Source organism: Bufo gargarizans, chromosome 3 (genome assembly GCF_014858855.1).
Source record: "Bufo gargarizans isolate SCDJY-AF-19 chromosome 3, ASM1485885v1, whole genome shotgun sequence".
Classification (NCBI taxonomy): domain Eukaryota; kingdom Metazoa; phylum Chordata; class Amphibia; order Anura; family Bufonidae; genus Bufo; species Bufo gargarizans.
In genome coordinates, this window is record NC_058082.1 from 163,399,394 (window position 1) to 163,423,187 (window position 23,794).

The 23,794-nt window shown below is 44.0% G+C and overlaps 1 protein-coding gene across 1 annotated transcript in view; it reads left to right on the forward strand.

Moving 5' to 3' along the window:
* ADCY6 (adenylate cyclase 6) overlaps positions 1-23,794 on the forward strand; it is a 244,465-nt gene that overhangs the window by 33,495 nt on the left and 187,176 nt on the right. Inside the window, 3 exon segments of the mRNA XM_044285080.1 lie at positions 4,562-4,723; positions 4,905-5,224; positions 5,564-5,763. Of these exon segments, the coding sequence (XP_044141015.1) occupies positions 4,562-4,723; positions 4,905-5,224; positions 5,564-5,763 (682 nt within the window).

Genomic DNA, 23,794 nt, shown 5'->3' on the forward strand with positions numbered 1-23,794 from the left:
TGGGCGGACAAGGGTAGGCTAGACAGCTGTCTTATATTTAGAAGTGGCGGGGGATCCGCCAAAGTTATGAGGAGGCCCGCGACTGTGTAACTGCGGTGCAGGGCTTAATTAAGACCGGCGTCTGAAACGCTGATGTTAATAAATGTGCTCCTATATTTCTAGAGACCATGACTAGCACAGCAAGAACCTGCCTAGGTAGCTGTAGTACTAGGGGCATGGTAGTTGGTACAAATGTATTTGCAAGATGTTCTTTTTGAGGATCGCTGCTCATGCTGAAGCAGATCCCTGGCTCGTGCATCAGCGCTGATTCCCACCACTCCTCCTCTGCACTAACGCCATTGTACACATTCCTATCTTGTTTGTTTGTGCCCTTATCTCGGAAAGGTTGAGTTTAGTGCCCATGGTGGACAAGGCTTGTGACAGCTGTCTCTATGGCAACGGCACATGATGTCACCGGCATGACGACTGAGCCTGTACTTGTTCCCAGGCAGAACTGTGTGTGTATGGGTGTGTGGGAGGGGAACACAAAGGCAAGCGGAGTGATCAACAGGCTGGAGCCCCAGCATTACAGAGAACATCTATCACATGCACTAGTAATAGATCCAGCATCAAGCCCTGTTTTCTTACATGCAGCAGAATTCTACTTTGTGAAACGCAGCTTTGTTTTGGCTCGTGAAACCATCGTTCACCTTGTTAAAAGCATCCTTCTCATGGTAAAGTGTAAGGGAGCCTGTCAGCATGAAAACCCTGCGCAATCTACAGGCAGCAGGTTATAGAGCAGGAGGAGCTGAGCAGATTGTGTATAGTTTTATGGGAAAGGTTCAGTATAACGTCCTTTTAGGCCTCATGCACACGACCGTTGTGTGCATCCGCGTCCGTTCCGTCATTTTTCACAGTTTAGCGGAGGTCCCATTCATTTCTTTGGAGCTGTGAAAAAAAACTGATAGTCCTCAGTTTTTTCTCCGCGTCTGTGATCCGTGATTCCAGTCCGTCAAAAAAATAGAACCTGTCCTATTCTTGTCAGTCGAAAACGGAGGACGGACCCATTCAAATCAATGGGTCCGTCAAAAAAAACTGATGCACAACTTGTATGTCATCCGTGTCCGCGTCCGAAATCGGACACGGACCACTGAAGCCAAATCACTGACAGTGAAAAAACACTGTCGTGTGCATGAGGCCTTATTCATCTAAATCTCTGCTCTTTTTATGCTTGGGAGTCATGTGGGTGGATAGCCTTCTTTTTATGCTTAGTGATGCAGAATTAGCTGTCAATCACAGAGGGGAACCTCCCACATGACTCCTAAAAATAAAAAGAGCAAAGACTTGGGTGGGGCTTAGCAGTGCAGTTTGGGCGGAGCTGAATGGTATGATGAGGTGGAGCATAGCAGTGCAATTTGGGCAGAGCTACATGATATGAGGTGGAGCTTAGCAGGTCAATTGGGGTGGGCTTAGCTGTGCAATTTGGGCAGAGCTACATGATATGAGGTGGAGCTTAGCAGTGCAATTGGGGTGGGGCTGAATGGTATGATGAGATGGAACTTAGCAGTGCAATTTGGGCAGAGCTGAATTGTATAATTAGGTGCAGCTCAGCAGTGCAATTGGGGCGGAGCTGAATGGTGCAATGGGGTGGAGCATAGTGGTGCAGTGGTGGGTGGGCCCAGATATAACTTTGCTTTGGGTTCCAGAAATGCCAAATCGGCCACTAGCTGTCGGAGTACATATGTATATGTAATTCTGTATACTTTTCTCCTGTATAAAATCACCTAGCTGGAGGCGGTTGTCCACATTACCATCCCCGTGCCTCCTGTTTTCATTTTAATGAACTGTGTCTAATTTGGAGGTCTGTATTTTAATAGCCTGGCCTTTTTGTGTACTCTGTGCTGGAGAATGTGTTATTTATATGGCCTCAGGGGGTTGACTTTTCCTCTAATAAATCCTGTGCCGGCTATTAAATAGACATAAATGTAAAGTCCTTGTGCGGGAGCACAGCATTTAGTTTTCCTGCCTCCTAAATAAGGTGCGTTCGGTGGACATTCAGTGTATTGGGACCTTCCGTATCTGATGCATATAATGGTCCTCCATTTCTCTAAAGTTGGTCTTCGTGATCCCAGGCTGATTTCTGTTTCCAGATACTAGGCTTTATAACTTGGTAGACTTTCTTGAAACACAAAGTGGTATGGCATTTATCTAGAACGCTTTATCCGGTGTCTGAACTTGTGGTGACTCATTCAGAAGTAACAATCTCTCTGCCATCACACCCCGAGCTGTCGCTGGATGGTGAGTGAAGTTGTATTTTGTAACTTGTGTGTTGTAGAATAGAAATTAAGTGTGCCAGTGCTCTGTTCACACTCATGTGGTTTTTCCATCAGGTTTCCATTGCTGTTTGATCCCCATTAGGCCTCATACACATGACTGTATTTGTTTTGCAGTCAGCAAATCACGGATCCACAGAACTTCGATACCAGCCAAGTGCATGCCACCATTTTATTCTCAATGTATTCTAGAGGTGGTTTGTGGAGGAACAGGAGTTAATATGGACATATAAATTAGTGATGTGGAGTCAGCGATGTCGGTACTATTTATGTAGTACTGCTTTTCATCATGCTTAGAGGAGGTGACAGACTCCCTTTAAATGGAGGGTGGCCCAGCTATCATCTGATTGCCGCAGGTTTGACAGACTGGTGGAGTAAAACTACTATTTATCTAGTACAAGTATATTGATCTTTGTGGTGTTTCTAAGCAAAACTGGATATGGTTGACATATGGACTGCTTGGTCTCTTCTGATTCATCAGAAGTGGTTCAGGAGAATGGGGATATAGTGCAGTTCCTGCAAAGCTGAAGGAGCCAATGTGCTGTACATAGTGTGGCACCCCATCTCATCTTTATTGGTCCAATCATTGGGATACCCTGTTATAATGCCATTAATGTCTGTTGTGTTGAACGGCTTTCGGTGGTTGATCGTGGCTGATAACGCGCCCACAAATGTGCACTGGAAGATTGGTCTATACGAAAGGTACCCATAAACTTTGGTCTAAAGTTGATCAAAATGGACTATTTCAATGAAAAACCTTTGTGGGTTAAAATTTAACAAGAAACCGTTATCGTCTGAAAAGAAGTCGGATGCGTTTAATATTTTCGTTCAATAGTTGGACAAAAGATATTTTATTCAAAGAAAGGTTGTTTGTGAATGAAAGATCTTTCTTTGAAGGAACGTTCCCAGAAAGATCTTTCCTCCATCACCTGGTTTCATTAAGCGTGTATCGGCAGGCTAAACAACTGTAACAGCCAATGTGGACTAAAATGTGTATGGCCGTGTCTGTGATGGCTGTGTTCACCTGATGATTGCTCAACTACTGTTCAACCATCAACCAACTTCTAGCCAATGTGTATGGCAAGTGTTTAACCAAGTGCCCGCAGTCTGAAACAGAAGATTCACACTTACCTGCTCCAAACCGCTCCGGTTCTCCACTCTGGCTCCATCTTCCAGTCCCATTACCGTATACATCCGGCTTAGCATGGCCATGGTAGAATGCACCGCTCCAGCTTCAGTGGTGACATGCTGCTTGTGGCCAAATCGCTGCTGGAGCGAGCAGTGCATGTGCCCATGCTCATGCAGCACTAGACGAAAACAGTGCAGATACGGGAAATTGGAGGCAACATGGAGGACCAGAGTGGTGTGGATCAGGTAAGTGTGAATCTTCTGTTTGAAGGGGCAGACTGCGGGCACTTGCTTAAAAATGTTAACTACCAGAAATCTCTCTGGTGCTGCCCCTGTTGAACAAAGGATAGGCCAGAACCTGTCTGTTCCTTATTTTTCTACTGTCCAGCTGTGCCCCTAAATGTTAGATTTTCAGACCCTTTCAAAGGTGTAGAGATTTTCTGAAAAAACTGGATGTGTATGAGCTGCTTAGGTTAGAATCACATCTGTGGCTGGTTTTCCATTTTTGTGGTCTAGGAACAGAAAAACGGGAAAAAGGCCCAAAGCCCTGGATACATGATATGATGGACACCAACATTGCCTGACAGGGCCCAGTAACTGGATTTGTTCTATGTTGCTTGTCATTTTGCCAAACACCATGTTTTATCTAGAATTTTTTGCCGGAATCTGTAATGTAGGCCTCTCCTCCTCAAATATGAACCCAACTTATTACTTATCAATTGTCCAATTCAGAATAGGCGCGTTAACGTCTCAAATTACTGGCCATTTTAGGGGTAGCCAGTAGTCTGCTACACGTGTGTCCTCAGCCACGTGTGTTCATTATTCTGTCAAATAATGGCAGCTGTTTATTGATAAGGCTACTTTCACACTAGCGGCAGCCTTCTCCGGCAGGCTGTTCCGGCGGTTGAACAGCCTGCTGGATCCGTGCTGCCGCTATTGCAAGCGTGCCGCCGGAGGTCCGCTCCAGCCTCATTGACTGTAATGGGGGCAGGCCGGAGTTCTGGCGGCAGCACGGCAAACATGCAGAGAGGTGGCCGGAATAAAACTAAGAAAGGAGAAGCCTGCCGCTAGTGTGAAAGTAGCCCAAGCGTCATCTAATGCTATGCTATGTTGATTTGCAGGTGCCCAATTGAAGTCTCTCCCGATCTTCCTCCCAATGCCATTGAATTAGCAAGCTCAGAAGCAGAGGTCCTTCCCCACCTCTCCACCCGACGGAATAAATGCCGTGTATCACCTACCCAGCCAGGAGCTTCTGGGAAGCTGCCACATCTCACTCAGGAGAGGTAAGTACAAAGTGCATATTCCTTAATATTAAAGACAACCGTGCTTACTGGATCCACTTTTCCGTGTTTCACATGCAGCATCGGGCTACAGGGGTTAAATCCCTTTTTAGCCAATTATGTACAGAAATTAGTGTTAGTGTTGATTGTATCTGCCCCTGAATATTTTTTATCTTACCTGCAGCAGAATGTCGTGGTTTAGTGGCATCTTGGTCCCCAAAGTGGATGAACGTAAAACAGCATGGGGGGAGCGCAATGGGAAGAAAGGCAAGCGCAAAAACACATCTTTGTGTGGCCCCCGTTACATGAGCTGCCTACAGGACCCTGAGATGGAGCGTAACAGCCGCAAGAACGTAGGCCTCCGCTGCACGTGGCAAGAGGACCATTATGGAAAAAAAGGGACAGGGGGTGACCTGGGACTAAAATCTGTGGCCCTTGGCTTTGAGGACGGAGAGACCAAAGGCTCAAAAATGGGCTCAACTGAAGCAGTTGGCATGGATGAGGGTGAGCACCATCTAACCCCTAGAGAGTGTTGGGCAAGGTTTCTTCAAGTGTTCCAATCAAAGAAGTTTCAGTCTGCCAAACTGGAGCGTTTGTACCAACGCTATTTCTTCCAGATGAACCAGAGCAGTCTGACTATGTTAATGGGTGCACTGGTGCTGGTGTGTCTTGTCATGCTTATTTTTCATTGCACGCATGGTGAGCCTCAGGTACTTTATGTTTCAGTACTTGCCGTTGCTATGGCCCTCTTTCTGTCACTCATGGTGGTCTGCAACCGTAATGGCTTTCACCAAGACTATATGTGGATTGTCAGTTATTTAGTTATTGCCGTCCTGTTTGCAGTGCAAATTCTTGGGGTTCTTATGGTCTCCCCACGTAGTGCATCTGAAGGGATCTGGTGGAGTGTTTTCTTCATCTACATCATTTACACCCTGCTTCCTGTGCGCATGAGAGCAGCAGTGTTGAGTGGGGTGGTCCTGTCTTCTCTGCATCTCATCATATCTTGGTGGCTTAACAAGAATGATGACTTTCTCTGGAAACAGGTAAGAGAACCTTTATGTCCTAAATAATGTCTAGCAGTTTTTTTTAGCATTCATGGCTCTGAGTATACTTTCAAATTGCTTTTTGCAGTGTTTGCCATTTTATCTGGGAAATCTTCCAGCGCATATATGTCAAATGTCCCTCCACCCCCCCACCCAAACACACACGGAGGTCAAAATAGTGACCTTTTAGCCTCTGTCGGGCTGGTTTATGCAGTCTGCTTTCCAGTGATAAACCTGGAAACCTATGGGTAGAAGATACCCGCTATATGATGGTCAACAACACATCACAGACCCATAAGAACAGTTGACTGACAGTTCCTATTTTGGGAGCAAATTTGGTCTGAATCTTGGCTTTTAACATAATAGGGAGCACAGAAAATGCACACAAAATTACAAGAAATAACTTTCTCTTAATCCTGTCCAGGCTGTAAGACAAATGGCTGGAGTAAGGAGCCTCCCTGCTATACCCTGCCTGCAGATGGGCAAAAAGACGTCAAACCCTGCCCCTGTTGCAAATCCCTGCCCCTTAGCCAAGCACCAGCTGAAGATGGAAGAGATCAGCAATGGAAATTAACACCTGTGATTTCGACAAGACTGTCGGTCTGCAGCATTTTCTGCATGATCCAGGCACAGACAGTAGTGGGGGCAATTATATATATTTAGCATTGCAATCATTTCATGACTGGCATCTCATCCACCAATCTAATTAAAAAAAAAATATAGGGTTTTGTTTTGGAGCAAATTGCAATACATTACGGTAATTAAAAAGTGCATTTTGGCCTGTCGTAAAGTCAAAAAATGTATCTAAGGGGCTGTTGACACAGCATTTTCTACCGTGGAATTTTTGAGCGGACGGCCGTGCAGAAATCCCGCCAGAGACTGCGTCCTGTCTGCCTCCCATTCTTTTCCATGGGAGGCACACCACAGCCGCACGGCAAAGGGTCAATTCATTGGCTTTAAACCACCGCTCTGCGATCTTCAGCGCCGCCTCCTGTTGTAAAGAATGGGAGGCAGAAAGGAAGAGGGCGGCGGCGGGATTTCAGCCAAAATTACACAGAAAAAAAAAAATGCTGTGTATACGGCCCCTACGTTTTAGGCCAAACCAACTTTTGACAAATATAGTGTTAATGGAAATTTTTTGACATTTTTTTGTAGCTCAGTTCTGGCCATTGATTTGATGCCAACGCAATAATAACCTTTTATAACAAGAGTGAAATAGAAAAGCTAGCGCAGTTAATGGAGTGCACGTTTTGCTGTGGATTTTGCATTAATTGTTGGTTTTTAAGATGTTAATATTAAGATTTATAAAGATGTCTTTGCCAGTCTTTGTCATGCTTGGAAAGATTTATTTAAAATATCTTTTAATAAAGCCTCCAATGCTATTTTAAGAAATCCAATAACATTGTAAGAAGCCTTGAAGCATGAGAATCAACATCACCAACAGAATTCAGTGGTTGAACTTTAGAAAGAGATTGCAATCATCTGACAGATGTTTTCTATAACAGCGACTGTACGGTTTAGCTTAATTTGTGGGGGAAGGGAGACTGCTGTGCACCCTAGATCTGCTAATCTCGGGGGAAACAGATGAGGCTGATAAAAGCAAATGTGCCCGGTTCATAACTTTAGGTAAATGTCACAGATTTCTCTGTACTGAATAAACATGGAGTAGAGCGGTTGTTTGTAGAAAGGTAGGGGTGATAGCTGTTGTTTATCTCTTGTGCTCCCAAATTTAGAGCTGGAGCTTTTAAAGAGGACCTGTCACCTCTCCTGACATTCCTGTTTTAATAGCTTCATGCATTCCCCATATACTAACAATTCTGGAGCCTCTATTCTTATGTCTGTATGCTGTGCCATTCCTTTATTATTTCTACTAGAAGTTATGAATGAATTGCTAGCAGTCTGCAGTAAGGGGACAGAGGGGAGGTAACCAGTTGGGAGTGTGTCCCTGCACAGTCTGACAATGGCAGCACTGATTGGATACAGTAAGACTGTGCAGGGACCCCCCCTCCAACTGGTTACCCCCCATCTGTACCCTTACTGTAGACTGCTAGCAATTCATTCATAACTTCTAGTAGAAATAATAAAGTAATGGCACAACATAGAGCCATAAGACTAGAGGCTCCAGAATTGTTATTACATGGAGAATGCATGAAGCTATTAAAATAGGCATGTTAGGCGTGGTGACAGGTCCGCTTTAGAACTTTAACCGTACAAAATGTGCATAAATTGGCCCCTTATGAGCCACTTCTTCTCCTCCCTTGCCTCATACAGGTCAGTCGCCCTCAAGACACATACCTGAGGAGTCGGGTTATCTGATCAGTGAGGGGTCAGGCTACATACTTCCCACTGAAGTCTTTCATGGCAGGAACGCCGTTCCCTTTCAAGCCTCAAGCCAGGAGAACGCGGCTGAAATCAGGGGGTGAAGTGCACTGTGCAGGGCAGGCTAAGCGGCTTCACAGCTGTCTGTGCGGTGCTGCTGCTGTCTGTGACTCCTCTCATGGCGCCCCGCCCCCTACTGACATCATCTCCTTCACTTCTTCTGTCGGCCTAATACGCTGCGAGTATGTTCAGTCACTTCGCAGCTGACACATAGGAGATCATTTAGAATGTCTTTAAGAAAAGTTTGTCCCTGGGATTCGAACTCACGACCTCTACACATCAGAGGCAAGGCATTTACCCTCACAGCCATGAATGCTGTCTAGGTAGTTGCTTTAAAAAAAATAAAAATATATAAGACTTCTACTTATACCTAGTGTACTGATACCTAGTGTACAACCATACACATGACAGCTGCCCACTGTGTATGGATGTAGCAGAGCTGGGTGTGTTGGGGCAGCTGTCATGTGTATGGTTGTACACTAGGTATCAGTACACTAGGTATAAGTAGAAGTCTTTTTTTTTTTAAGCAACTACCTAGACAGCTTTCATGGCTGTGGGGGTAAATGCCTTGCCTCTGATGTGTAGAGGTCATGAGTTCGAATCCCAGGACAAACTTTTCTAAAAGTGTTTTTTTTTTAAGACTCCTACTGATACCTAGTGTACAACCATACACATGACAGCTGCCCCAACACACCCAGCTCTGCTACATCCATACACAGTGGGCAAAGTTACCTACAGTAGAAGTCTTATATATATTTTTTTTAAGTTATTAGCTAGACAGCTTTTATAGCTGTGAGGGCATATGCCTTGCCTCTGATGTGTAGGGGTCATGAGTTCGAATCCCATGACAAACTTTTCTAAAAGTGTTTTTTTTTTTTTTAAATACCGGACTGTTACTTTACTGCCACGGGGGAGGCGGGCTATTGGCGCCATGATACTGGCACATGAAGGGGGTAGGAGAGAGGAACTTGATACTGGCACATTAGGGGACAGGGGGAGAGGATGGCACTATGATATTGTGTTTTGATCACAATGTGTACATTTGGCTCAGTCCGCAGCTACACAAATTACAGCGTGCTAGATTTTCTGTGCTTTTTTTTTTTTTTTTTGGAGGGGGGGGGGGGGGGTTGCAGTGGATCTTGGGTGAGTTCCCACACTTTTTTTCCCAGGACTTGACCCCTGGGGAGGGGGATCAATGGCATGCTGAAAGGGGACAGAGGCAGGGATTCTAGTACATGTTCTGTCTTTCCCCGTGCTGGATTCACAGCTACACTGCTCAGGACTGCAGTATAATATTCTCCATGCTGCTTCTGTTTATGAGGGTATACTATAGAGAGATCAGGGAGTGGGATCTCCTCTTCTCTGTATGTGCATTCTATGGGAAGACATCACAGCAGCTAGTCTCCACCCACTATCTCATAGAAAACGGACAACGGTCTCTTTCACACAAGCATATTTGCAATCCATATATGGCGCATATTTTGTGTACCGGAATCTGCTCCTAATGTTTATATAGGGCTTGTTACATGGGTGTATAATTACCATCAGTATTTGCAATACGCAGCATGTCGTCTTCTGCATATTTGCTACACACATTATAGTCTATGGGAATGCATCAAAAATGGAGAAAGGAAGAATTATGTATGTAATATGATGTGCAAGGAATGTGCACCGGGATGAATTACTGAAGCAATACTGATGACAATCTGAATGGTATATCTTCTGGAATGCGTATGAGTCTGAATTCGGATGGATTTCTATATGCTCGTTTGAAAGAAGCCAATTAGAGATGGAGCTTGCAGAAGGAAAACTGATGATAAATGCAGAATACAAGTCATTTGATGACCAATTAGTGTTATTCCTCATATACACATGCGACAAATTATTCTGAAAAGCCACTTGAAATGACAGGTGCCCTTTAAAAAATTGCAGCTGTCTGACGTACGGTAGTTCTAATAGCCCCTGGTACTCAACATCTCCTTGCAAGATTCTCTGTCTGACAGCTTGTATACATGTCTGGTTTGATACACACATGGTCTCAGACACGGAACCTGCTGTGCCGTATGTAGCAGGAACTGTTGCAGATTGTCACAGTGTAGCCATATTGGCTCCTGTTTTGAACATTCACTTTTGATGTTCACTTCTGCAGGGGTGAGGAGTGTGCGAGTTATTATTTTTTTTATATAACTAAGGACTTTTTGGCCACTTTAAGCATTTCTCCTGCTGAATGCAAACCCCAAACATAGTGTGAAAAAAGCCTAAGGGTCCATTCACACATCCGCAAAAAGGGTCTGCATCCGTTCCGCAATTTTGCGGAACGGTTGCGGATCCATTCATTTTTAATGGGGCTGCAAAAGATGCGGACAGCACACAGTGTTCTGTCTGCATCTCCGTTCCGCGGCCCCTCATTCAGTCTGGTACCAATCTACTTTGTCCCCAGTATAGCACCCCTCTAATTCTTGGCCCACAGAAAGGCACTCTTATAATTTATTCTCCGTAGCATGACACCCATGTAGTTCATAGTCCTTAACGTGGGACCCCTTTAATTCTTGGACCCCAATGTGGCACATGTCTAATTATTGATACCCAGCATGGCACCCATCTAAACCTTGGTCCCCACCATGACAACCCTCTACTTACTTATTCCCAGCACTTCCCCCTTGGTCCCCAACATGGCTTCCCTATGATTCTTGCCCCCCTCCTATAACTTCCCTCCAGTAATTTCTATGGGACTGACGAAAATAGACCATCAGCCCCATAGAGGTGAATGGAGTGGTGGCTGCGCTTGCACAGTGCGCTTCTCATTTATTTCAGAGGGACTTGTGAAAATAGCCGAGCACTCGGCTATTTTAGACAGCCCCATAGAGATGAATGAAGGATGGTCACGCATGCGTGGTGTGCCCCCCGGCACTTTGCAGGCTCTGTTCTAAGTGAGGTGGGACCTGCACCTATCAGACTTTGGGGGCCTAGCCTAGTGATATGCCCCTAATGTCCACAACGAGCCAGCCCCTTTAAGTACATATATGTTAAGTACGATTATAGTAGGTTTTGAGGACCTGAACCATTATGTAGCCTGCATATCTTGGATGACAAGGCTTAGACGCTACAACACAATACCTGTTCTCTAATACCCAGACAGGATAATATTTGCTGATTTATTAAACCCTTTGTGCTTGCACAGTTCTGCAATGTACATAACAGGTGGGGCTGATCTATCATTTCCTTATTGGAACCGGTGCTTCCTGCCCAGGGTACCTTGCCACAGCAGCAATGTCACTGGGATAAACTAGCTGTCAGCGGTTTGGATATTACGTGAAAGGTACCCAAAAAAATATACTAACAAATAAAAAATCCTGGGTGCTTTTCTTCTGTACCACAGTAGAAAAGAGTAGAACAGCTCCTGGGACTTTGTTTAGGGAAGCTTATGGCTTGGAAAAATAAATTAAATTTTAGTGCTTACAAGTGGTTTGCAAAAGTATTAACCCCCCTTGCCTTTTTTCTGATTTTGTTGCCTCACAACCTGGAATTAACATGGATTGTTTGAGGATTTGCATAATTTAATTTACAGAACATTCCCACAACTTTGAAGATGTTTAATTTTTATTTATTGTGAAGCATTTGGGGTCATTGTCCTGCTGGAAGGTGAACCTCCGTCGTAGCCTCAGATCACGCACAGAGTGGTACAGGTTTTGCTGAATATCACTGTATTAAGCACATCCATCTTTGCCTCAACTCTGACCAGTTTCCCAGTCCCGGCTGCTGAAAAACATCCCCCCAGCATGATGCTGCCACCACCATGTTTCACTGTGGGGATGGTGTTCTTTGGGTGATGTGATGTGTTGGGTTTGTGCCAGACATAGCGTTTTTTTTTATGGCCGAAAAGTTCAATTTTAGTCTCATCCGACCAGAGCACCTTCCTCCATACATTTTGGGAGTCTCCCAAATGCCTTTAAGCAAACTCATAATGTGCCTTTTTGTTTTTAGCTGAAAGTAATGGCTTTCTTCTGGCCACTCTGCCATAAAGCCCAACTCTATGGAGCATATGGCTTATCGTCCTATGTACAGAAACTCCAGTCTCTGTTGTGCCTCTCTGATTAATGCCCTCCTTGCCAGGTCCGTGAGTTTTGGTGGGCGGCTGTCTCTTGGCAGGTTTGCTGTTGTGCCATGTTCTTTCCATTTGGTTCTGATATATTTGATGTTGCTCCTGGGGATCATCAAAGATCTGGATATATTTTTTTTAACACCTAACCCTGACTTGTACTTCTCAACAACATTGTCCCTTACTTGTTTAGAGAGTTCCCTGGTCTTCATGGCAGTGTTTGGTTAGTGATGCCTTTTGCTTAGGTGTTTAAGCCTCTGGGGCCTTTAAAAAAAGGTGTGTATATGTAATGACAGGTCATGTGACACTTAGGTAATTGGTTGCACCAGAGCTTTTTATGGGCTTTCTAACAAAGGGGGTGAATACATACACACATGCCCATTTTCTGTTTTCTATTTTTGAAAAATAGTTTTATTTATAAATTTATATCATTTCACTTCACCAACTTAGACTATTGTGTTCTGATCAATCACATAAAATTCAGATTAACAAAACATTGAACTTAAGGTTGTAATGTAACAAAATACGAAAAAAGTCAAGGGGGGATGAATACTTTTGCAAGGCACTGTATGTCCAGGATATTGGGAATATTAAGAAAAGTTTGTGTATTTTGGCATTTTGCTGTTATGACAGAGCCTGAACTTACAAGAGCTTATCATAATTCCAACCTCGTCTCCTGTGGTCAGGGGGATTTCTTTTAGTCAAATCGTGTCCAGAAACTAGGGCTGCAGCTAACGATTATTTGAATAATCGATTAGTTGCCGATTAATTTCTACGATTAATCGGGAAAAACGACAAAATTACAAAACAGAGAGGTTTATATGATCTTACTTGAAAAATGATGTTCAAAGGCCATATTAAAACAAATTGGGGACGACACTATTATGAGGGATCTGTGGACGACACTATTATGGGGGATCTGTGGACGACACTATTATGGGGGATCTGTGGACGACACTATTATGGGGGATCTGTGGACGACACTATTATGGGGGATCTGTGGACGACACTATTATGGGGGATCTGTGGACGACACTATTATGGGGGATCTGTGGACGACACTATTATGGGGGATCTGTGGATGACACTATTATGGGGGATCTGTGGATGACACTATTATGGGGGATCTGTGGATGACACTATTATGGGGGATCTGTGGATGACACTATTATGGGGGATCTGTGGACGGCGCAGTTATGGAGAGGGGGATCTGTGGACGGCGCAGTTATGGAGAGGGGGATCTGTGGGCGGCGTAGTTATGGAGAGGGGGATCTGTGGGTGGCGTAGTTATGGAGAGGGGGATCTGTGGGCGGCGTAGTTATGGAGAGGGGGATCTGTGGGTGGCGTAGTTATGGAGAGGGGGATCTGTGGACGGCGTAGTTATGGAGAGGAGGATCTGTGGACGGCGTAGTTATGGAGAGGAGGATCTGTGGACGGCGTAGTTATGGAGAGGGGAATCTGTGGACGGCGTAGTTATGGAGAGGGGGATCTGTGGGCAGCGCAGTTATGGAGAGGGGGATATGTGGGCGGCGCAGTTATGGAGAGGGGGATCTGTGGGTGGCGCAGTTATGGAGAGGGGGATCTGTGGGTGGCGCAGTTATGGAGAGGGGGATCTGTGGGTGGCGCAGTTATGGAGAGGGGGATCTGTGGGTGGCGCAGTTATGGAGAGGGGGATCTGTGGGTGGCGCAGTTATGGAGAGGGGGATATGTGCACTGTTATGGGCATAACAGTGCACAGATTCCTTTCCTCATAACAGTGCACAGATCCCCCTTCCCATAGCAGTGCCATACACAGACCCCCCCTCCTCCCCATAGCAGTGCTATACACAGACCCCCCCTCCCCATAGAAGTGCTATACACAGACCCCCCTCCCCATAGCAGTGCCATAGACAGATCCTCCCCCCTCCCCATAACAGCCCCGGCCCCAATGCTTATAAGTCTGACTAATCAGTGCATCTTTATTTTACCTTTTACAATGACGCTCCAGTAGCAGGCAGAGCGGACGGCGGCGTAACGTCACCCACTCACGTGACGCACCTGCTCCGCCCACCTCATGAATGAAGGAGGCGGAGCAGGCGTGTCACGTGAGTGAGTGACGTTACGCCGCCGTCCGCTCTGCCTGGCTGTTACAGGAGCGTCATTGTAAAAAGGTAAAATAAAGATGCAGCGACCGCCCGCATAGCAACGAATCGGCGATTATTCGATAACTGGATTCGTCGACAACGAATCCAGTTATCGAATATAATCGATTACATCGATTAATCGTTGCAGCCCTACCAGAAACAATCAGGGTTGAAAGGCATCTGTCAGCAGATTTGTACCTATGACACTGTCTGACCATGTTACATGTCACTTGGTAGCTGAAGACATCTGTGTTGGTCCCATGTTCTTATGTGCCCTCATTGCTGAGAAAAATTATGTTGTAATGTATGCAAATGAGCAACTTGGAGCAACGGGGTGTTGCCTTTACACCTAAGGGTTGTTTCACACGAGCAAGTCCATTGCGGGAATTGTGCTCCGTGTGCGAGTGTGATCCTCCGTTACGGACTTGCAGGAGCGCACAGCATTATCATGATTTATAATGCTATGTGCCTCTGCTTGTACGACACCATTACTTTCACTTGTTCAAGAATTTTAAAATGTTAACAATGGCCATTAAAATGTCATATTGCATGTTTTTTTGTGTTTTAAATATTCTAATTGAGTTTGATTTAAAAATGAGCTTTGTGGCATAAAAAAAAAAAAAAAAAAGCATAAAAAGCTGCAGAAAGCCATTCCGTGATAAATCATCAAAACTGGCATCTAACAGCTCAGACTCCAGGTTACTCCCAAACAATCTTCTGAGCTGATTTATGACTTGGGGTACTTTTCACACTAGCGTTTTTGTTTTCTGGTATTGAGATCCATCATAGGGGCTCAATACCGAAAAAAAACTGATGTTTTATCCTAATGCATTCTGAATGGAGAGTAATCCATTCAGGATGCATCAGAATGTCTTCAGTTCAGTCCCTTTTTTGGCCGGAGAAAATACCGCAGCATGCTGCAGTTTTCTCTCAGGGCAAAAATCGTGAACACTTGCCGAAATGCCTAAGTTCCATTGAAATGTATTAGTGCCAGATCCGGCATTAAAATTGCTGCGTTGACTGATCCGTTCTTCTGGTCCGCGCATGCGCAGACCATTAAATCTAGGAAATAAATAAATAATGGATCCGTTTTTCCGGATGACACCAGAGAGACGGATCCGGTGTTTCAATGTATTTGTCAGACGGATCCGTTTGCATCCACTGCTTTTTTTTTTAAAACCTAGTAAGAATGTTTTTATTTTTTATTTTTTTTATTTTTTTTAGGCTGTATTACACCAGCTGATTCTTCAGGGGATTGCCAGGAAGTAAACGTTCCTTCCTAGGCTACTTTCACACTAGTGTTGTTAGAATCCGGCAGGCAGTTCCTGATCCGGCACAGTATGCAAACTGATATCGTTTTTTTTTCTGGATCCGTTAGACTGATCCGGTGAAATACCGGATCCGTCTAACGGATCTGGAAAAAAAGGATATCAGTTTGCATACTGTTTGCCGGATCCGGCAGTCTCATTCAGTATTGTCTGGAATAACGGATTTGGTATTTAAATGTTTTCAAAGATCAAAATCCCGACACATGTGCAGACTGGAAAACCGGCATTAATACATCTCTGTGCAGGATTTTGATCGGGGAAAAATACCGCAGCAGCCGAGGTATTTTGTCCGGTCAAATACCGTACAAGGGACTGAAAGGAAGATATCCTGATGCATACTGAACGGATTTCTTTCCACTCAGGATGCATTAGGACAAAACTGATGCGTTTTTTTCCCCCGGTATTGAGACCCTTTACCGGATTTCAATACCGGAAAAGAATAACGCTAGTGTGAAAGTACCCGTAAGCAATCGTCTGCTCACTACTATAGAAGACCACTGCTATTATATGCAGCGATCTCCTCCATAGCATGAGGAGGAGCGATCATTATGCCATTGCTCGTCCCCATGCTTTCCAGGTATTTGGCGCTGATCTTCTAGCATGCTGAAAGATCACAATCGCCCGATGAACGAAGATCTTAATTGCTCGATGAACAAGCGTTTACTCGTTCATCAGGTAATCGGCCTTAGATATAGGAAGAGGACATTGTGTTTCCGATGCCCTGCAGTACATATTGGTCAAATGTGGAAACGCCAATATTTTCCACGCTTCCTAATTAAGACTGATGTACCAGAGCACTTAACACCATTATGACATACCCACGGTTTGGGACAGGCAGTCCTATCGATGTTGCTTTGTGGAGAAGGGACATTTTCAGCTCTTCAGCCCAGTCTTCACAATCTACTAAAGTATAAATGATAAGTATGATGATGTAATATTAACGATGACTATTGGAAAATAGCTTATGTGTGCTATGCTGTTAGATATGGTAACACGTTCTCAGTAAGTTGTTTATTACCTTCTCCAGAAGGTATGTGCTGTAGATGTATACCTAGACTAATACATAGTGCGCTCTTCAGTTGCTTGGTGACTAATATCTTATACACCATCCATCTTCTGTACAAGTCCGTTTAGACTTTGTTTCATTTCCATGCTTCCCAAGGCCTGAGAGCTTTCTGGAAGTGTTTGTTCTCAACCAAGGCCAGAGCATTAGATCATGCAACATAATGTAGATGTAAAATGAAAAAAAGTGAGCGTTCAAGACAGGGGAGCAGTCGAGCCGCAGGAGAGCGTGACGTCAACTCCCACACTCAACCGTGTCCTGATCTACTGTATGGTGATTTAATATGAGAAAGATGGCTATGAGACGATAATCTGCCTTGTGGATACACTTGAAGTGAAAGCCATATAGACGCTCATTAACTCAATGTATGACCCTGCTCTGAACCCTACAGACTCTAGTTGTCTCCATGCTATGCGGCGAAGAGTCCAGCAGAAGTCAGAAATAATAAAATGACATGGAGATGTGCGAATAAATAAGATGCTGCAAATCTGGGGTTGGCACGCTTTATTAATAAGATGTAGGAGTACTGATCACCCAGCAGGTTGTGTTCCAGGGACTGGCTTGGTAAATTGCACCTGTTTAGGAGACAGCCGACAGGTCTTTCACCTAGGCTAGATTTGCACAACTCAGGTCTGAGGGCCATGGTGTCAGTCGGCTGCTCGTTCAGTGAAGGAGACCGCTGCATTTACATGGGATGGCTATAGCGATTAGTGTTGAGCAAATCGAGCTTTGGATCCTAGATCCGAAGTCGATTCGCTCCAAACTTCGTTTTAATGCTGTACAGAGGCCCATACATTTGAATGCTGTACAGAGACGAATTTCCGTACAGCATTCAAACAATGTTTTGAACGAATCAACTTCGGATCTATGATCTGAAGCTTGCTACGTTCAACACTAATAGCGATCCCTCGTCCCCCGTACAGCTGCACTATTTCTGGGAGCAGATCGCTGTTTAGACTGCTTCTCAGAAACGAGGATTGGTGTGCCTGGGCGAATAACAGGATCACCTGATGAATGACTGCTTCACTGGTTCATCTGGTGATGGGCAGATTGTCAGGAACGAGTGTTCACAGCTACACGATAATCTGTCCGACAATTGGCCATGTAAATCCACCTTAAAGCTTTCTTAGTTGCCCATAGAAACCAATCAGAGCTCAGCTTTCATTTCCTAAAGGGCTTTGAAAAAATTTAAGCTGAGCCCTGACTGGCTGCTATGGGCAACGAAGACAGTTTTGCTCTTAAGAAGTTTTGATAAATAAGGCCCTGTTTTTTTATCTTACTGATTCATTTGGCATCTGTTAGTAAAATAAAAAAATATATGTTTTTGCTGTGGTTCTCAGTAATGTCCAAAGTCTGTGTACACCCTGAACACGAGCTCCAAGGGGTTTTGCAAGACCCCGCAGTGATATTTCCTCCACCACTGCTTGCCTTCACTCCAGTGACACCTCAGGCTTATGATGCCCGCCATGCACTTTTGGCAGAGGACAGTGAGGCAGAGAAAAGGAGGGTCACAGTGGTAAAAGAAAGCAAAACTCAATGAGCGAGATTTATCAAAACTGGTGTAAAGGACAACTGGCTTAGTTGCCCATAGTAACCTATCAGATTCCACCTTTCATTTTTTTAGAGCTCCTTTGGAAAATTAAAGGTGGAATCTGATAGGTTGCTATGGGCAACTAAGCCAGTTCTACTTTACACCAGTTTTGATAAATCTCCCCCAAAGTGTGTTTAAAGCGCTTGACTCGGGGCCACAATAAATTTATTTTGGAATCTGTTGCTTACAGATGAAACTACGAATAATGTCCTTCATACGTGAGAGGAGCTGCTGCAAAATCCAGAAGTCGGATGAGCAGCAAGGATAAGCCCTCGGCATCACTTAGGAACCGCATTGGTGTCTCACAAACAGACAACACAGGCAGGTGATAAGGAGAGAAGGAACACGGTGTCCTGCAAAGCTGCACATGCCTGGCACGTAGAAACCAAGCAGGGGTAATGCAGACAGTACAGAAGGGTGGTGAATCCATAGTACGTCTGTAGATGATATGCTAAGGTTGATGCCAGGCCTTTCACAATACAAATGATAAATCATCCAGGGACATTTCACACCGCTGTAGGGGCAGGAAGGGAAGCGGATACATTTAAAATGCCACCATCTGTTCTGGTGACTCTTGAAAATAACCTGTACATGGGTAATAACACTATTTCTGACCATTTATATGACTTGTATCTTTAATTTTTAAATGGCTTTCCCCATCGGTAGGTGCCGTCTCTAATTATCACGTTTCCCTGAACTCCACTCCAGGGTGGGCAGAGGGACTGCTATGATGTCTCCCATACACAGCGCATATAGAAACAAGGTGATCATGCTCTCCTATCTCTTGGTGTAGCATTCTCCAGCTACAGCAGCACCATGGAAGACACTGTACAGCACTACTGAGCAGTGTAGTTGTGAATCCGGCATTGGGACGAGATGGCAGAACACTATTAGTGTCTCAGTCTGTTTCTTTCCAGCAGGTCACCCGTTCCATCTCTATAGACATCTATGATTTGCTGCTGTAACCTGATCTCTCAAGGAGTTTCATAAGCTCTGTCTCATTGGAGATTGATTCTGCCTGTGAATTGGGAGCAATCAGTGCATGAGTCGGAGGAGAAAACAACATTTTTTTTGCAATAATATAGTTTCATGGGCAGCACAGTTGCTCAATGGTTAGTACTGGTGCCTTGCAGCGCTGGGGTCCTATTTTCGGATCCAACCAAGGGCAACATCTGCATGGAGTTTTTATGTTCTCCCTTTGTTTGTGTGGGTTTCTCCCTACTGATAGGAAACTGAGATTGTTAGTATCATTGGGGGCAGCAAGAAATGGAGTATGTCAGCTTTGAGTGAAACATGAATACATTTCTTATTTATACTTGCAATATTGATTACTGGAAACCTAGTTGAAACAGGTACTGCCTCAGTGTATCTGCAGAAATTGCCTAATGTCCAAACTTCAGCTGTAATGGAAACAAGCTTTTAATTTACCTATTTTCTTGTGAGTCTGTGATATGCAGCAGACGATCTGAGGACGGAAGCAGGCAGCAGCATGAACCAATGATGAGACAGGAGGCGTGTCTTAGACTACCTCAGGCTGTCTCTAGGCACTGTAGCTAAACATTAGTCACAGACTATAGCTGTGCTGTAATCGAGCCACGCTATAAAACCGACTGGCAGCAAGATCTGAGAAGTAATACATGGCATGTAAGCAATTGCCTGTAGGTACTGACTTGCATATCATTTTTCAGTTTGTGACTGGACAGTTGCTTTAAGGGTTCGTTCGTAGACTCAGCCTTTATTTTAAAGAAGAAAATATTCTTTTGGCACCCTAAAAGCGATCACTGTGGTGGCCAAATATCAGTACACGTTCTATGATGATAATTGCTTGTTGAATATATAGGTTGACTGAGGTGATCCTCTATGGCACATGTTTTCTTTCAGGTGGACCTCTATTGTTTTTGGCTGCCTTATGATTTACATAGCCTGGTATGCATACAGTTATAATGTTGACTAATGCATAAAAAAATCCAAACTAAAGTACTTGTCTTTTATTTAATGGTTCGCAGTTTCCTAGCTACGTAAAGTAGTTTCTTAGTCAGAGCTATTTTCCGTGGTTATTCATAAATAGTTTCATCTAATTTCGGTGATCAGGAGATGACATTTAAGACTTTAATTTTTCTTCACACAGAAGAATGGCCATGAGTAAAATGTTTGTCTAAGATGTTCTGAACATGAGTAATGTCAATGTACATTCATACAAGAAGAAATCACAGCAATGTGGCGTTATTGTTGTTCTTTGAGTCTTTTAGGTAGAAGGTCAACACTTCAATGATCTCGCTACTTACTGCTGTATGGAGGTTGGAAAATGGAATATTAGAATTTTTCAGGAAGGGTTCATATGTAATGCCAAAACCTGAATCTTGTTTTTTTTTTCCCGCTGGTGTTTCTTTGTACTGAAAAAATACTCTTTTGACAACATGTCGAATGTCTTAAAGGGGTTGTGCAGCCTGTTTTATAATGATGATCTATCCTCAGGATTGGTGATCAATATCCGATCAGCGGGGGTCTGACACCTGGCTCCCCTACTCATCAGCTGTTTGAAAAGGCGGCAGCGCTCCATGCAAGCACTCCATAGACGTAAATATAAAAAAAAGTTATGCGGGTCAAAATATGGAGATGCAAAGAAACAGGTCATTTTTTTTTTTCACATAGGGAATGCTGTAAAACTGTGGCGGAATTGCATTTTTTCCCCCCATTCCACCCCATTTGGATTTTAATTTTTTTTCCAGCTTCCCACTACATCATGTGCAATATTAAATGGTGCTATTAGACATTACAACTTGTCCCATAAAAAACAAACCCACTGCCAATCCATCGCCCGTTGTGAAGCTAGTAAGTATGGCACATGTTCTCTGAGGCCACTGATTGGCTGCAGCACTTACTGATATTGCCTGTCACCGCAGAAACCCACCGGGGGTCTGCTGGAGCATCTGCACTGGATTGGTGGAGGATTGAAGAAGTAATATAAGGCACTTACTAATGTATTGTGGTTGTCCACATTGCCTCCTTTGCTGGCTGGATTCATTTTTCCATCACATTATACACTGCTCCTATCCAGGGGTTATGACCATCCTGTAATCCAGCATCGGTGTTGGCCACCAGACAGGCCAGTGGTTTTTCCTATACTGTGCAAGTATGACCGCTGCTGCTGGATTGCTGGGTGGTCATAACCCCTGGAAACGAGCAGTGTATAATGTAATGGAAAAATGAATCCAGCCAGCAAAGAAGACCATATGGACAATCACAATGCATTAGTAAGTGCCTTGTAGTAACTTTCTCTACATGATAATAGCCATTTGCTGAAGTGAGACAACTCCTTTAACACACAAAGCTGTATAGCAATATATAGGATGATGATATCGCTCTGCAATGGATCAAAGATCAATGAATACCCATGTGCTTAGATCATAGAGGTGTGACTAACAAAATATTTCATAGGCTATCTTGCTTCTTTCTGTAGATTGAGAACATGAGGTCATAGAGAACAGCTCAAAGGTGTATATATTTTACATACATTTTGTCATCCTTTTAACGGTTTTGTATTGAATCTTATGATTGAGTAACACGAAGACGCACGTACAATAGAAAATCCCAGGAACTGTAAATTGTAGCAAAGGGTTAACGTCTGTATGGATGTTTGTCTGAAAGAAACCATCTGTGATGGTTTCTGTTCAGTGACAATGACTGTGTGTATAAAACATGATTTGTTATTGTGTATGGTCGCGCCGGACTCTGCTTCCTCATGGAAACTGCGTGAAAGCCCAGTTATACCATATTCCGTACAATAGAAGGCGACAGCGTGTATGTGGACTGGGTGGCACCACTTTATATCACAGCCTTTTTTACATCATGTCAGGGAATAAGCTAGAATTTTTTTTTATCTTGTGCAATTACTGATGGAATTAATATCCACTTTGAATAGTCCGTTATATAGAGGAGTGCACAACAACCTGATTCCAGCTGTTGAGAATGAATGCAGCCTTTCCTTTGTTCTCAATCTGATTCACCCGCCAGTTGTTGGAAACTTTAGATTGCAAGTTCCACTGGGACTTACAACATCTAGGGCACGGATCAGCAACCTCCGGGACTCCAGCTTCTGTTAAACTACAACTCCCAGCATGCACACTTATTCGGCTGTTCTTGTGACACCCATAGAAATGAAAGGAGGATTCTGAGAGTTGTAGTTTCAGGACAGCTGGAGTGCCGGAGGTTGCTGATCCCTGATCTAGGGCATGTTCAAATGAAGAGAGGCCATTGATTTGAGACCTGCCAACATTCAAGGGGTTGTGCCAAGTTTTGAAGTTATCCCTTATCCACGGGATAAGGGATAACTAACTGATCGGTGGTCGTCTGACCACTGGAACCCCCACTGATCCAGAGATCGGGATCTGATAGATTGGCAGGTCAGTCATGCAAACTGCCACTCCATTCATTCTCTATGGGACTGCCAGATGTAGCTGAGTACAGCGATTGCCCATTTCCGGCAGTCCCATAGAGAATGAATGGAGCAGCAGGGTGCATGCTCGACCTGCCACTCACTTTAGATTGGGGGATCTGTGGGGTCCCCGGGAGTTATACCCCCATGATCAGTTAGTTATCCCATATCCTCAGGGGATATCTTCTAAACGTGGTAAAATCTTTTGAATGTTGGCAGGTCTCTCCATGTGGTCAGACAGCAAATGCACAGTAAGGCCTATTTATTAGAAAATAGTTTTTTTTCTAACGCTACTTCAGTGTATAAATGACCCCTGTAAATGGCTCTAGACAGATGAATTGGACGAGCATAAAACCACAAATATCAAGGCCAAGAATAAACCCCTTCAATTACTACACGAAAGTGTCAAAAAGCAACATTTCTATTCTGAAACATATGCTGCAGATTTTACAGACATTTCACTCCTCCCGTTATTCTTTGCAAACCCCCTAGAAAGACGTGCACATGACTGCTTGGACCCGACTGGCACTGTATTATTTTTAGGTCTGGGACTGAGTAATTATTTGGCTCCATTAAACAAACCTAATTATCCTTGAAACACAACTTCATGGTTCGTTTAGAACAGGATTACCCTGGGATATTCCCAGTTGTCAATTACCTAGTCTACTTCAGCCTCGTGACAGCCATTGGACCTGGAATATTCCCAGGTAGATGTCAATTACCAAGTCTATTTTATCCTCATGAGAGCCATTGGACCTGGAATTAAAGTAACTCTGTATGTAGGGACAGGATTAGCGCATAGGTTTCATTGTTGAACCTATGCGTGTATATTAGGGAACTGTATATGTCACTATGACTACGGTAAATGATAAGGAGTTCAATGGCAGTATGAAAGCACAAGGCTAGAGGTAGAGTGTATTTATACAGGTCAGGGAACTCCAAGGTGAATTGCCTCTTGAACTTAGTTATTCTGATAATACATCTTAGGTAATCATATATGCACTAATTGCGGA